At 45.4% G+C, this 12707-nt stretch overlaps 1 protein-coding gene across 1 annotated transcript in view; it reads left to right on the top strand.

The window, feature by feature from the left end:
* Pip5k1b (phosphatidylinositol-4-phosphate 5-kinase type 1 beta) overlaps positions 1-10703 on the top strand; it is a 271358-nt gene extending 260655 nt beyond the window's left edge. Inside the window, exons 14-15 of the mRNA XM_085833913.1 lie at positions 1459-1573; positions 9955-10703. Coding sequence (XP_085690039.1) covers positions 1459-1573; positions 9955-9957 — 118 coding nt within the window. The 3' untranslated portion in view covers positions 9958-10703. The remainder of the gene's footprint in view (positions 1-1458; positions 1574-9954) is intronic.
* Positions 10704-12707: the final 2004 nt, after the last annotated feature.

The raw sequence follows: 12707 nt of genomic DNA on the forward strand, positions 1-12707 counted from the left end.
AAAGAAAAAGAAGAAGACTATTTCCCAGTGGACATTCTATTAGCATTTGAGCTAAACCCTTTGGGAGACATAGCTTCTTATTCTTCTGTGTGGAGGGAGCATCATTAAGGGATAAAACAATTTGCTGTAGGCTGTGGATACAGTGCCTAAACTTGGGGTTTATTCTTGCATTATCTCTTTATGTTTCATAATTACATGTTTCACATTTTATTATTTTAAGTGGCAGTGGACAAACACCTGTTGCGCAGGAAGACTGTAGATGGAATTCCTTACACCTGTATGATAACCAGATCTTTAACCACAGTCCCAACACCAGTATCACCCTCTTGTATCTAGCGTTCTGCCCTTGAAAACCATGGGAAACTTCAGCTGCTTAAAAACATTACTTTCGCCGGGCGTGGTGGCACACGCCTTTAATCCCAGCACTTGGGAGGCAGAGGCAGGCAGATTTCTGAGTTCGAGGCCAGCCTGGTCTACAGAGTGAGTTCCAGGACAGCCAGGACTACACAGAGAAACCGTGTCTCAAAAAAAAAAAAAAATTTACTTTCATTTTGGATGTGGAGGGATAATTGCGCATCCCTGGCTGATACCCAATTTAAATACTGTCAAAACAGACCAGCTCGACCTTTAGTCCCAGCACTGAGGAGGCAGAGGCAAATGGATCTCTGTGACTTTGATGCCAGCTACCTATGTTGTTCAGGCTTTTAGTGTTTCCCTAGGGAGTCCACGCAGGAGATGCTCACAGAGCCCATGGGAGCATCATTCTGTGTTGTTACTCCAGGCGTCGTCCCTGGACCAGCTCAGCATGGGCATCACCTAGTCAGAAATTCAATCCATGGACTCTACCCCTAGATCCTTTGCTTCGTGGATCCCAATGGAAAAGTCCAGGAAGTTGCATTGTGACCAGCCCTCCAGAGCCTCTGATGTACAGTGAAGCCGAGAACCACTGAGGCTGCTGAACTTTTCAGGTCCACAACCAGGAAGGAAAGAAAGAGAGGGGAAAAAGAATGCAGGGAGGGAGGGAGGAAAGAGGAAGGGCTGCCCCCCACCACCACGTTCTATTTTGTAAACTATCAATGTAAGGATACCTGAGAGGGGCAGAGTCAGAAGTGAAAACCAACCGCTCAAAATCAGAGCTAGCAGAGGCTTCTAGATACCCAGGAGCCACGATTCACAAGACAGGGGACTCAAATCACCTCATGCAAACACCATAAACTGTAAGGAGTTAGGGGGCGGGAATGATGTTATTAATAACACTTTATTTAAAGTAACAACAATACTTACTAATAAAAAAATTAAATGTGAACCTAAACGGTGACATTTTCAGGATGACTCACAAAAAAATAAAAATAAATTAATTAAAAATAAATTTTAAAAAAGGCCAGAATCCACCACCACATCCTGTCTTTGGCTCCGTTCTGCAGGCCACAAACTGACTGTTCACTTCCGTTTTTCCAGCAAAGGGTTACCTTCCAGTTCAACCTTCACCTTGGAAGAGGGGACCATCTACCTGACAGCTGAGCCAAACACCCTGGACCTGCAGGATGACGCCTCTGTGCTGGACGTCTATTTAGTGAGTGCCTTTCTTCCACTCCTCTCAGCAGCCTGTTTGCAAATGGGTTGGGACCTTGACTTACCCAAGACTAAAGCCAGGCATGCTTGGGGCTTTTAGAGATATGCTTGCCTCCTGTCCCTTCGACAGGACACAAGTCTTCCCAAGCCATGTCATCCCATAATTTGTTCCAATGTTGGCAAGAATTGGTAGGTTAATGCTAGCTCAGCAAATATAACCAGAGGAAAAGTCCCCTGAGTGACCCTGCACAGCCACTTGGCATCAGTGGGGTTTCTTATCATTACCTGCTTAAGCCAGTACGGGCTGCCCCGGATGGGTGTTGATTGGAAACAGAGGCATTCCCACTGCCTCTCCGGATAGAGCTGGATTCTCAGCAACCCAGGATCCTGCTAGTGGTCCCTACAAGCTTGTCTAGGCTTTGAAGATACCCTCTTCCCCTCTTGCAAAGCCTGATGAGTTGTCGTTCAGAGGAGCCAGCTCCTGGTGTCTCCTTGGGCTTCAGTTTTCTCATCTATTAAATGGATTCTTGAATGCTCTTGATGGCCCTGTGCAGCTCGAACAGGCTCATTCATTCTGAATCACAGGGAGTCAGTCGCACACGGTTGGCTCTCCAAAGAAGGGACAGTCATTCCCCAAACTCTGCAGTTTCATTAACCACACACACACACACACACACACACACACACACACACACACCATTACGGTTCACTTAAACTTTAAGGCAATACGTCTAGAACATTTGACACCATTAATTTGTAGTTCTGGGGTGTGCTTTCTTGCTGGAGATATTTTATTATTTTTTAATGTTGTCCTACAACTTGGAAAACTCAGCTTCCTGCCTACCTGTCAGTGACTTCATTTGCCTCTACATTATGGAAGAATGATAAAGAAAATCCAGTCTGGCCTGAGCAACTTCTCTCTCCTTTCTTTTTGACCTAATTCAAAAGCTCTGGATCCCAACCATTTTTATCCCAGCCATCTTTAATTGAACGGCCCTGGAGGCTTCTGGGATGACATTCTCTCTGGTGACGTCACCCAGTGTAGTGTGAGGTCTCTTGTGAGGTTTTTCCCTTGAAGATCCGATGTTTCCTTCTTAGTAGTGATATCCTAACCCACTTTGTGCTCAACTGATCCCAACTAAGTATTTAATTTATAACCCTGTGAAATATGCAGACTTACACCACATTGATTTGTGTGTATTGGGTTTCCTTTTAGGGATCCACCCAAACTTGTGCCTTTGAGCTTACGGAGGCCTTGTAACTTTTCTCTGTAACTTGAACTGGAATTTAAAAGGATGGTTGACCCTCTGAGGAGAACTAACAGTTTCATCATTCAGTATTCAGGCATTTAATTCAGGTCCTACCAATGTTTCCCCCAACACTGCTTTCCAGAGGTCCTTCACCTTCACACTGTACACCCCTCGACTTCCTGGCTCATTTGCAAATATTCAAATCCAAGGGAGATGGTTTTTTAAGATGGCTTTATCCAGTGACCAAAGATGTTTCCTGTTGAATGCTGAGCTGATGAGCCACAGATTGGGGTATTGAAAAGCAAACAACAGAACTGAGTGGGCCGCACTGCTGGGAAAGGGGGGCTTCTGCTGTTCTCCTAGCGGGATGGTCGCGTGGATATCAGCCACCGATGCTGCCTGTCACCCTGGGATGCTAAGGCAGCCTGCCTGGGGAGGGGACCAACAAAAAGCCATTCCCACTGGGAAATGGAGTGGGAGAGAGTGCCCTTTCGTGGCTCCCAGGGAATGGGTTGTCAGTGAGAGGTGAAGGAATTGCATTCTTATTAACAGAGAAATCTAAAGGTTGGCTGCCACCCAACAGCGACTTCTCTCCTTCTGTTACTCAATCCCGTTGCCTTTACACTGGCCACATTAGCATCCTCTCAATAACACGCCCTTTATCTGTGAAAGTGCTTCTGCAAAAATGGCTGTTTGAAGTGCAAAAATAACTGCGTGTAAGGAAAAGAAACAGTTAAGTCCCACCCCCACCCCCACCCCAATTCTCTGCCATACTATTATTGGAGATTAGTGTGCCGACCGGCAGCCCTCGGACAGCTTGATTATTCGGTGTGTTTGGGGTGGTTAATGCTACCCTTTGATCATGAGAAGAAGGGTGGCAAAGAAGTGAGCGTGGTTGAATAAACAGCTGCCACGCCATGATGTGGGAGGAAAGCCTGAGAAAAATACCAAGACAAACGCTCAACAAATTAGGTCACAGAGGTCTTAGAAAACTTGCAGGGGCTTTTGGCAAAAAGAAGCTGAGTTTCTGAGCTTGAATCCTTAGGCTTGGAGGTGAATGACGCCTCCCCAGCCACACTGCATCAGTAAGGGTCTCTAATCTTTACCTGCTTAAGCCAGTACGGGCTGCCTCAGGGGGTGTTGATTGGAAATGGAGGCATACCCACTGCCTCTCTGAATGGAGCTGGATTCCCAGCAACCCGAAGTTACTCCAGGTCTAGGGGATCTAGTGCCCTCTTCTGGCCTCTCCAGGCACCAAACATGCACAGATACACATGCAGACAAATACGTATGCATATAAAATAATAAAATAAAATTTAAAAATATAAACAAAGCTGACCAAGTCTGACAGTACATGAGGGGGGGTCCAGAGGAGGAGCCTGAAGGCCTGGCTTTCCTTTGTTTGTGGGCCTGTATTACTCTCCTGCTGTAAGAAATTATCACAAATTGTGTGGCTTAAGCAACAGAAATGTGTCACCTCCTAGAGGCCCTGGGTCTGAACACAACATACCCAGAGTGTCTTGCTCCCAGAGTGTATGTGAGGACAGATCCCTACCTGTGCTTGCAACCTCTCTGGGCTTCATATGTTTCCTGGTAGTCGGATGCACTTTTCCTCTGATTCAGAAAGCAAGCCCCTATGATTGACAGCCACAAACTCACTGATCGGTGTAACCTTTCCACAAACCCTCTGCTGCCACCTACTGGTAAAAAGGCAGCTCTGCCCATGGGGGAGGGGGAGTGACTGAAGGCTCTATTGAAACCTAATGAAGAGTGAGTATGGGGCTCAATAACCAGTTTCCTCTCGGTGCACTTGACCACATTCTTCCAGCATAATGCATCTCAGCTCATCAGGCAGCAGTCTTAGGGCATCAAAGGCATCGCATACCACAGACCCAGCATCTGCCGACTCAGGTTGGCCTGGAGGCTACAGTTAGAATCGTGCACAACAGAGAGGAGAGGCTCATCTCCTCTCAGACTCCAGCATGTATTTCTCATCCACTTGAGTCTCTCGAAAAGCCTCCTCTTGACCAGCATAGAAAGTAACACTTCTGCAGTTGAGACAGCAAGTGTAACACTTGATCTTAGCCAAAAGGCCAAGAATCGATCAGCAGTGTAACATAGTATCAACAAACACCCAGTGCTCCAGGCCTCCTTTATGCTGTCTGTGACCTATCCTATTTAGGGGAGTAGGATTAAATATAATAAAATGAAAATATGGATAATTTAAAGACAAGAGTACTCTTTAAATCCTTGTGGCTCCTGGCCACTGTTTCTTTTTGCTAGAGCTGTCACAGCCAAGCACTAGAATAAGTCACTTTAGAGTGTAGGAAGGTCTTCTCTTGTGTCTCTATAGACTGGGAGTTAGTTCACGGTCAGGTGTCAGTGGGGTCCCTAGCTCCATTGCCAGAGAATCTGTGTAGGCCTCTCTACTTGGCTTACAGATAGCTGTCTACTCCCTGGGTCTGCACAATGTCCACTCTGTGTGTGTCTGTGGTCCAAACTCCCTGTGTCTAGAACAGTAGTTCTCAACCTTCCATGACCCTTTAATACAATTCATATTGTGGTGATGTCCCAACAATAAAATTATTTTCATTGCTACTTCATAACTGTAATTTTGCTACTGTTATGAATTATAATGTAAACATCTGTGGGTTTTAATGGTCTTAGGCAACACCTGTGAAAGGGTCATTTGTGCCCCACCCACCCAAAGGGTCACAACCCACCTGATTAAGAATCACTGTTCTAGTAGGACACTCCTCCTGATGAATTAGGACCTAATCTACCATCTCATTTAAACAGATCTCCTCTGTAAAGACCCTGTCTCCAAACAAGGCCATGCTCTGGGTGACTAACAGTTAGGGGCCTCCACCTTAGAGGGACACAGGTTAGCCCATGACAACCATCGTGTACTCCAGTAGAAAGCAGCACTACCTCTCTGTACTTCCACAGAAAGGGCCTGGTGAGCCTGCAGCTTCACAATGTCCTTAGCTCTAGTGTGGCTGGGGATATCCCTTCATGCTGATGACAGAGCAGCCAGGAACCAAAGCATGGGCTCTTTGTCAAATGATATCAGCACTGGATTCAGCTCCCCTCCCCACCACCCCCCCCCCCCGCATCTCCCAAGTACAGCAGAAGCTGAGGTAAATAAATAAACAAACAAACAAACAAACAAACAAAACAGACTCCTAGAGCTGCAGGTCGGTGTGCTCTGAGATGCTCATGGAGCCACGGAGATTGGCAGCAGGCTCAGTTGAGTACCAGAAGTCCCCTGTAGAATAATCAGGATGCATGAATCATTGATGTCCTCCATCACCTCCCTGCCCTCTGGAAAGAAATTAATGTTAAAATATCACTGCTGCACTAACAGTTTTGAAATGAGAAACCTTGACCTCAGTCTTTTCCCTGACATCTACCTGCTGCAGCAACAGGGCTCTTTGATGGAGCACAGGAGATTGGCAGGAGACCAGATAAACCACAAGTTTTGACCAACATTCAAAAATCCAGGCAGTGACATTCCACCAGATTAGACCCAGATAAATGTCTTCATCCAAAGTGTTCAAATCCTTCAAGAACAGCGACAGTCCGGTCTTCTACACCAAAGCTGCTCGGAGGAAGTCTGCTGCCCTGACCCTTGGGAAAGAACAACCGTACTTCTGGCTAGGAGTCCTAACATTTATTTAAGAGTAATGCTAGGGAATTTGGACCCAGACTCTTCTAAAGTTTTTCTATTGCTATGACAAAATACTTAAGATAACCCATTTAAAAAGAAGAAAGGTAGGGACAGATGACTCAGTAGGTACAGGCACTTACTCCCGTACCTTATGGCTTCTTTTCTACCCTTATCCCACATAGGGGAAGGAGAGAACCAATTCCCACAAGTGTTCTCTGACCTCCAGATGTGTGCCAGGGTGTGCATGCCTCTACACACACACACACACACAGAGAGAGAGAGAGAGAGAGAGAGAGAGAGAGAGAGAGAGAGAGAGAGAGAGAGAGGCACGAGCACTCTTGGGCGCATAAACTCCCTCACAAAGTATGTATTGTTTTTAAAGGAAGAGAGGTTTTACTTGGGGGATTGTTCTCAACCCATAGATGCTTGGCTCTGTTACACTGGCTACGTGTGAAGCAAGACGTCATGAGAACACACAGAGCAGAGGAGGATCACTTGCCTCATGGCTCAAGTCCCCATATCCTTTTCAAGGGCATGTTCCCATGACTCTATCAACTCAGAAACATAACTCTTACCTCAAAGAGGATAAAAGTTTATTCTAAAGCCAAATCTTAGAGACCAGGACCTAAGAAACCTTAAATTCCATGTTCCAACATGTAAGCAGTTTCCTGAAGTTTCTATTGTAACAGAAGAAAGAACATTATAAGTCAAACCACTTTTAAAATACACTAGGGAAAACCTCAGACAGGTGGGTCATGCAAAGGAGAGAAATCTTATCATCTGCCTCTGATACTGGGGCTCTGTGGCGGCTAAGTTAATACATCCCAACAGAATCCCAGCGGGTTCTTATCTGATCGTCGCTAGATGTTCGGTTCAACACTGAGTTAGGTAACAAGGAATGGCTATCTAGGAGACTAACAATAGCCCAAGTTGTTTGTGGGCCTGCAGCCTTCCAACCTATCCACACCTCTGCAGTTTCTAATCAGTCAGTCAGTCTTTGCAGGCTTGGTTGCTTCCTCCTGCTAGACCCAAGGCTCGCACTGCCACCCAACAAAACCTCCAGCTAGAGCATGTAGGAGGTAGATGCAGTCAGATGTCTGTGAGCTGGAGACTAGCTGTGAAGTTCTGCACACGTGAGATCCCGTTCCATTGTCCTGCCCTGCCCTGATTTCTACAGCTCTGATGTATGTGTATATCATGCCTAGCAAATGCCGAGCCAGCTGCCAGCTGTACTTCACCCCTAGGTGATGTCTTGTGAAATAATAACCAAAGGAGGTATATGAGCAAAATAAAATAAAATGTACCAAATATAAAGTATTACTTAAAAAAAAAAAAAAGCCTAGCTAGGTGGTAGTGGCGCACGCCTTTAATCCCAGCACTTGGGAGGCAGAGGCAGGCAGATTTCTGAGTTCCGGGACAGCCAGGGCTATACAGAGAAACCCTGTCTCAAAAAAACAAAAGAAAAAGAAAAAAAAAAGCCTGCTGTGGTAGAAAGCTGAAGCAAATATATCAATAAGTCACAAGTTCAAGGCCAGCCTGGGCTGTGTAGCCAAGATCTATCTCAAGAACATTAAAAAGGAGGAGGAGGGGAAGGAAGGAAGGAAGGAAGGAAGGAAGGAAGGAAGGAAGGAAGGAAGGAAGGAAGGAAGGAAGGACAGCCTTTAGACTTCCTTGCCAAGGTATAGTGACTTTGACCTTGAAATTCTGGGATCTCTCAGAGAACGATCGGGTGAATCCAGACAGAGAAGAGTCCTCAAAGCCCAGGCGACAACGTGGCACTGTAATGGCTGGCTACAGATTTGTGGTTATGATCTGAGTGATTGAAAGAAACAGGCAGAGCGACTCAGGACGAGGTGATGTGCTGTCATTGGAAAGACATGGGAACAGCAGGAAAGAGCAAAATACAGGATGGGGCTCGGGGAAACAGAATTGAGGGATCGCTAAGAGAAAGGGGGACTTGATATAATAAAGTTGGGGAGTTGGGCATATGTTATTCCAACTATCACTCTGGCAAGTTACTTCAACTTGAAACCAAATGAGAATACTCTGGAGAGCAGAGGGGATGCCCTATGGAGAGCAGAGGGGATGCCCTATGGAGAGCAGAGGGGATGCCCTATGGAGAGCAGAGGATGTCCCGTGGATAGCAGAGGATGCCCCAGGGATAGCAGAGGATGCCCTATGGAGAGCAGAGGGGATGCCCTATGGAGAGCAGAGGGGATGCCCTATGGAGAGCAGAGGATGTCCCATGGATAGCAGAGGATGCCCCAGGGATAGCAGAAGATGCCCCATGGAGAGCAGAGGATGCCCCCATGGAGAGCAAAGGATGATCCAGGGATAGCAGAGGATGCCCCAGGGATAGCAGAGAGATGCAGCATGGCTGGGGACAGAATACTTGCCAGGGTTGTACAATGTGCTGTTTTATCCCAGGGGTGGCATACACCTATACTACAAACTACTTGCCCGGCTGAAGCAGGAAGATCACTGGATTTCAGGACTAATCTGGTAACATAGCTAGCAAAACTCCCCTTAAAAAGGAAGGAGAGAAGAACAGTCTACCCCTCACAACTGCACTGTGAGAAGGGTTTGTTATTGCTCTTCTCCCACCCTAGTACCAACCAAGCAAGACTTCCGAAGTCAGACAAAGTCTCAGGTGCATTCGGGTGGTCTGGCTATTGAGTATCACTCCTGTTCTATGGATGAAACAGGACTTAAACGCTGGGAAACAGACATAACATTATGCGGCTTAGATAATTATAAAATAAATTTGACCCAATGTATGTCTATACAGACCAAACTAAAGTGGTTTTCTCACGTGAACCAGGATACATCTATCACACTAACGCGGCTGCCTCTGCTTTCTTTTATTTAGTTAATTTCTTTGTTTTGCTTTGCTTTGAGTTAGGGTTTTATGTAGCACAGGCTAGCCTCAAACCGAGGCTGAGAATGACCTTGAATTCCTGATTGTCATCCTCCTGTCTGTACCTTCCAAGTGCTGGCACCATAGCATGTACCATCATGCCGACCTTGCCTGGCTCTGCTTTTAGTTAGCATTTTTAGGTTAGATATCTGATGGCTTGTTTTACTGCTGGCCACCGGGATACTGTTTGGAAATAAGCATAGCATTCATGAGTTCAGGACCATGGCCCAGTCGTTGTGCTGTTTGGTTTTTAATTCTCATATACCACCTGAGTTCTCATATGCCCTCCCTGAGCCTTGTAAACTCAGAAGACAGAGTGCATCTTATCATTGCTTCATCCTAAGTCACTGATGTGATGTAGCTGGGGCTAGATCTCAATAAACAGGGAAATTAACACGTTTCAGGCCCCAACCTTAATGCATGCTTCTTCAGATGCAAGTCACTGGGAGAAATAACAAGCTAAGGTCCCACTCACAGGCAGGAGTGACAAACTGGTGCTAACGCCGAGCCTCACGTCTGTTTCTTCTTTCCTGCTTTTCCTCCAGTAAGTGAAAGTGGCAGCCACCTGAGCACGTGAGCGGGACCTGAACACAGCCATGGGAGGGAACTTCCCCCACTGCAGAATTCCTCAGAAGAACTGGGCTGAACCCCAGCACACACAATAAGAATCAGCTGGACCTTGAAGCCCGCGAGATGCCGGGGAGCCTTGGTCCATGGCCGATCCGCAGATGGATGTGAAAATCCCACACCGTTCCGTGGGTGCTGCTGCTTGCTGACCATGAAGACCTGCATGACCTCTGTCTAAGCCGCTTTTCTACACCATGGCCAGTCACCCTTTTGGAGTGGGAAGCGCTATTTTCCTATAGGCTCTCTCGGTGTTTCATTCTGCATGCATAGAGTGATTACATATAGGCAACCTATGGAATCTGCTTCTATATTTTATATAAAAAAAATCTATCCGTGCAAAATGATAAATAAGATCTAAATCCTCTCTCTTTGTTTCAGAGATTCTAATCATAGCCCATGTCATTGAAAGCTTCAATCTGTTTTCCTTTAAAGATCAGTATACTAGGTCTGCCTTTACTTTATAGAAAGCCAGCTTCTATAAAGATTTTTTTCACTGTTTACTAGTGAAATGAGAAAAAGCAAAGCTATTTATAAAAGGCCTTATGTCTTGTATATACATTGTCTTTGAAATATCTGTGATTTAGTTTATTGCTCGTAAAAGAGAAATTATATAATTTATTTAGTAAATACTACTGTAAACTATAGTTTTATTGAAAGAAATAAAATATTTTGTTCTCAATTCTGGTCATACATTGATTCAAATGACTTATAGTCTTGTGTGTGTGTGTGTGTGTGTGTGTGTGTGTGTGTGTGTGTGTGTGTGCATGTGCGTGTGCGTGTGCGTGTGTGTGTGTGTGTTTTGGGAGTTTGGGGGGATCTTATAGTCTGTGTGTGTGTTTGTGTGTCTGTGTGTCTGTGTGTGTTTTGGGAGTTTGGGGGGATCTTATAGTCTGTGTGTGTGCCTATGTGTGTGTGTGTGTGTGTGTTTGAGAGTTTGGGGAGATCAAAACTAGAGCTCTATCACAAAACTATAACCTCAGTCCACATTTATTGATTGACTGATTAAAATAATAAGTAAATCTTTTTAATAGAAATAATCCCAGTGTGGTAGTTTGAATAAGAACGGCCCCCAATGGCTCATATATTTAAATGCTTACGGAAAGGTACTATTTGAACGAATTGGAGAAAGTATGTCACTGGAAGAGGGTTTTGAGGTTTCAAAACCCCAAACCAGGTCCAGCGTCTCTCTCTTCCTGCTGCCTACAGATCTGAATGCAGAACTCTCAGCTCCTTCTCTAGCACCATGTCTGCCTACGAGCTGCCATGCTGATAATGGACTAACCCTCTGAAACTGTTAGCCAGGCCTAATTAAATGCTTTCCTGTATAAGAATTGCCATGGTCATGGTGTCTCTTCACAGCAAGAGAACACTAAGATAGCTTGCCTTAAACAGGTAGGAATAGAATAATAAAATTCCTAGCTGTAAGAATATCTACCTAATAATAGATTCTGTTCAGCTAGTACAATGAGCATTCCCAAATATGCTGCCGTATTCATTACCATATTATGCTGTGATAACAAATGACCCCAAAATTGCAATCGGACATTTTTCTTTCCCTCTCACATATGTGGGCCAGGTACAGCTCAGCTCTGAGGGCTGTCTTTATCTGGGTACCTGGAGCTGTCTTCATCTGGGAACCCGGAGCAGCCTGAGGCATGCCACTATTGAGGCAATGGAAGTAAATGGTGGGAGTATGCAACATTTCTACTTGGACGAAGTACTTTTCCCGTCACGTTCCTTTGCCCAAAGCAAGTGACAGTGATGTCTGTAACCAATGGGGTTGGAAGGGTGCAATATATTTCCCACATGGAAATGAAGCCAGCAGAGGTGGCAGTGAATACTGTAAACAAGGAATTTACACCATCTGGTAACCAAGGCTACAGAAAGACATTCCTGATGAGATGCTCAAAATAAAATACTTAATGTGAGAGCAGGCTGATTTGTGTAAACAAACACAGTATAAAATTTCAGGAATGCAGGCTGGAGCCAGCTCATGCTTACTTATAAACCCACACTCACTCAGCATATGGAGCAAGCTTACCTGCAGAGTTGATGCTGGGAATCCACCTTGGGTGGGGATCTGTTCTAGGCTCACGTATCTTGTGCTGCTGAAGCAGAATGCCCAGGTCATTTATAAAGAGCAGAAAGCTGCCCTTGGTTCTAGAGCATCAGTCGTCTGAGACAAGACACCCATAAGACCCAGAACAGGGCAGAAGGACAAGAAGCAAGCCAATCCATTCCCCCAGGTCCTTTTCATAGAAGCATTGATCCAAGCATGAACACAGAGCCTTTGGAATCTAGACATATGGAAAGGCTCCACTCCCAAAATGGTTACACGGGGGTTTGAGTCAGCAGTGCATGGAGTTCTGTGTGGAAAATCAAACCATGGCAGATGCCAACAAAGAATCCTGAAGTGATTGAGGGTCCCCAACCCCGTCTCTTTCCTCCAACAATGGTGTGTTCTAGCAGACATCCCCTCACTACATGTGTCTGCCTACATGACAACTCCCCTTCTTCTCCCATTAGTAAACTGACTCATTTATCTCAGCTGGGACCTCAACAAGGGATCTACTGATTCCTGGGAGTGTAGATGAATTGTTCTGGGTTTTGTTTTAGGTTTTTTTTTTTTTTTTTTACTTATTCATTTATTAAGAGGCTATAGTTTCCATTA

Source organism: Mus caroli, unplaced genomic scaffold (genome assembly GCF_978045245.1).
Source record: "Mus caroli unplaced genomic scaffold, Mus_caroli_1 scaffold_20, whole genome shotgun sequence".
NCBI classification, from domain to species: domain Eukaryota; kingdom Metazoa; phylum Chordata; class Mammalia; order Rodentia; family Muridae; genus Mus; species Mus caroli.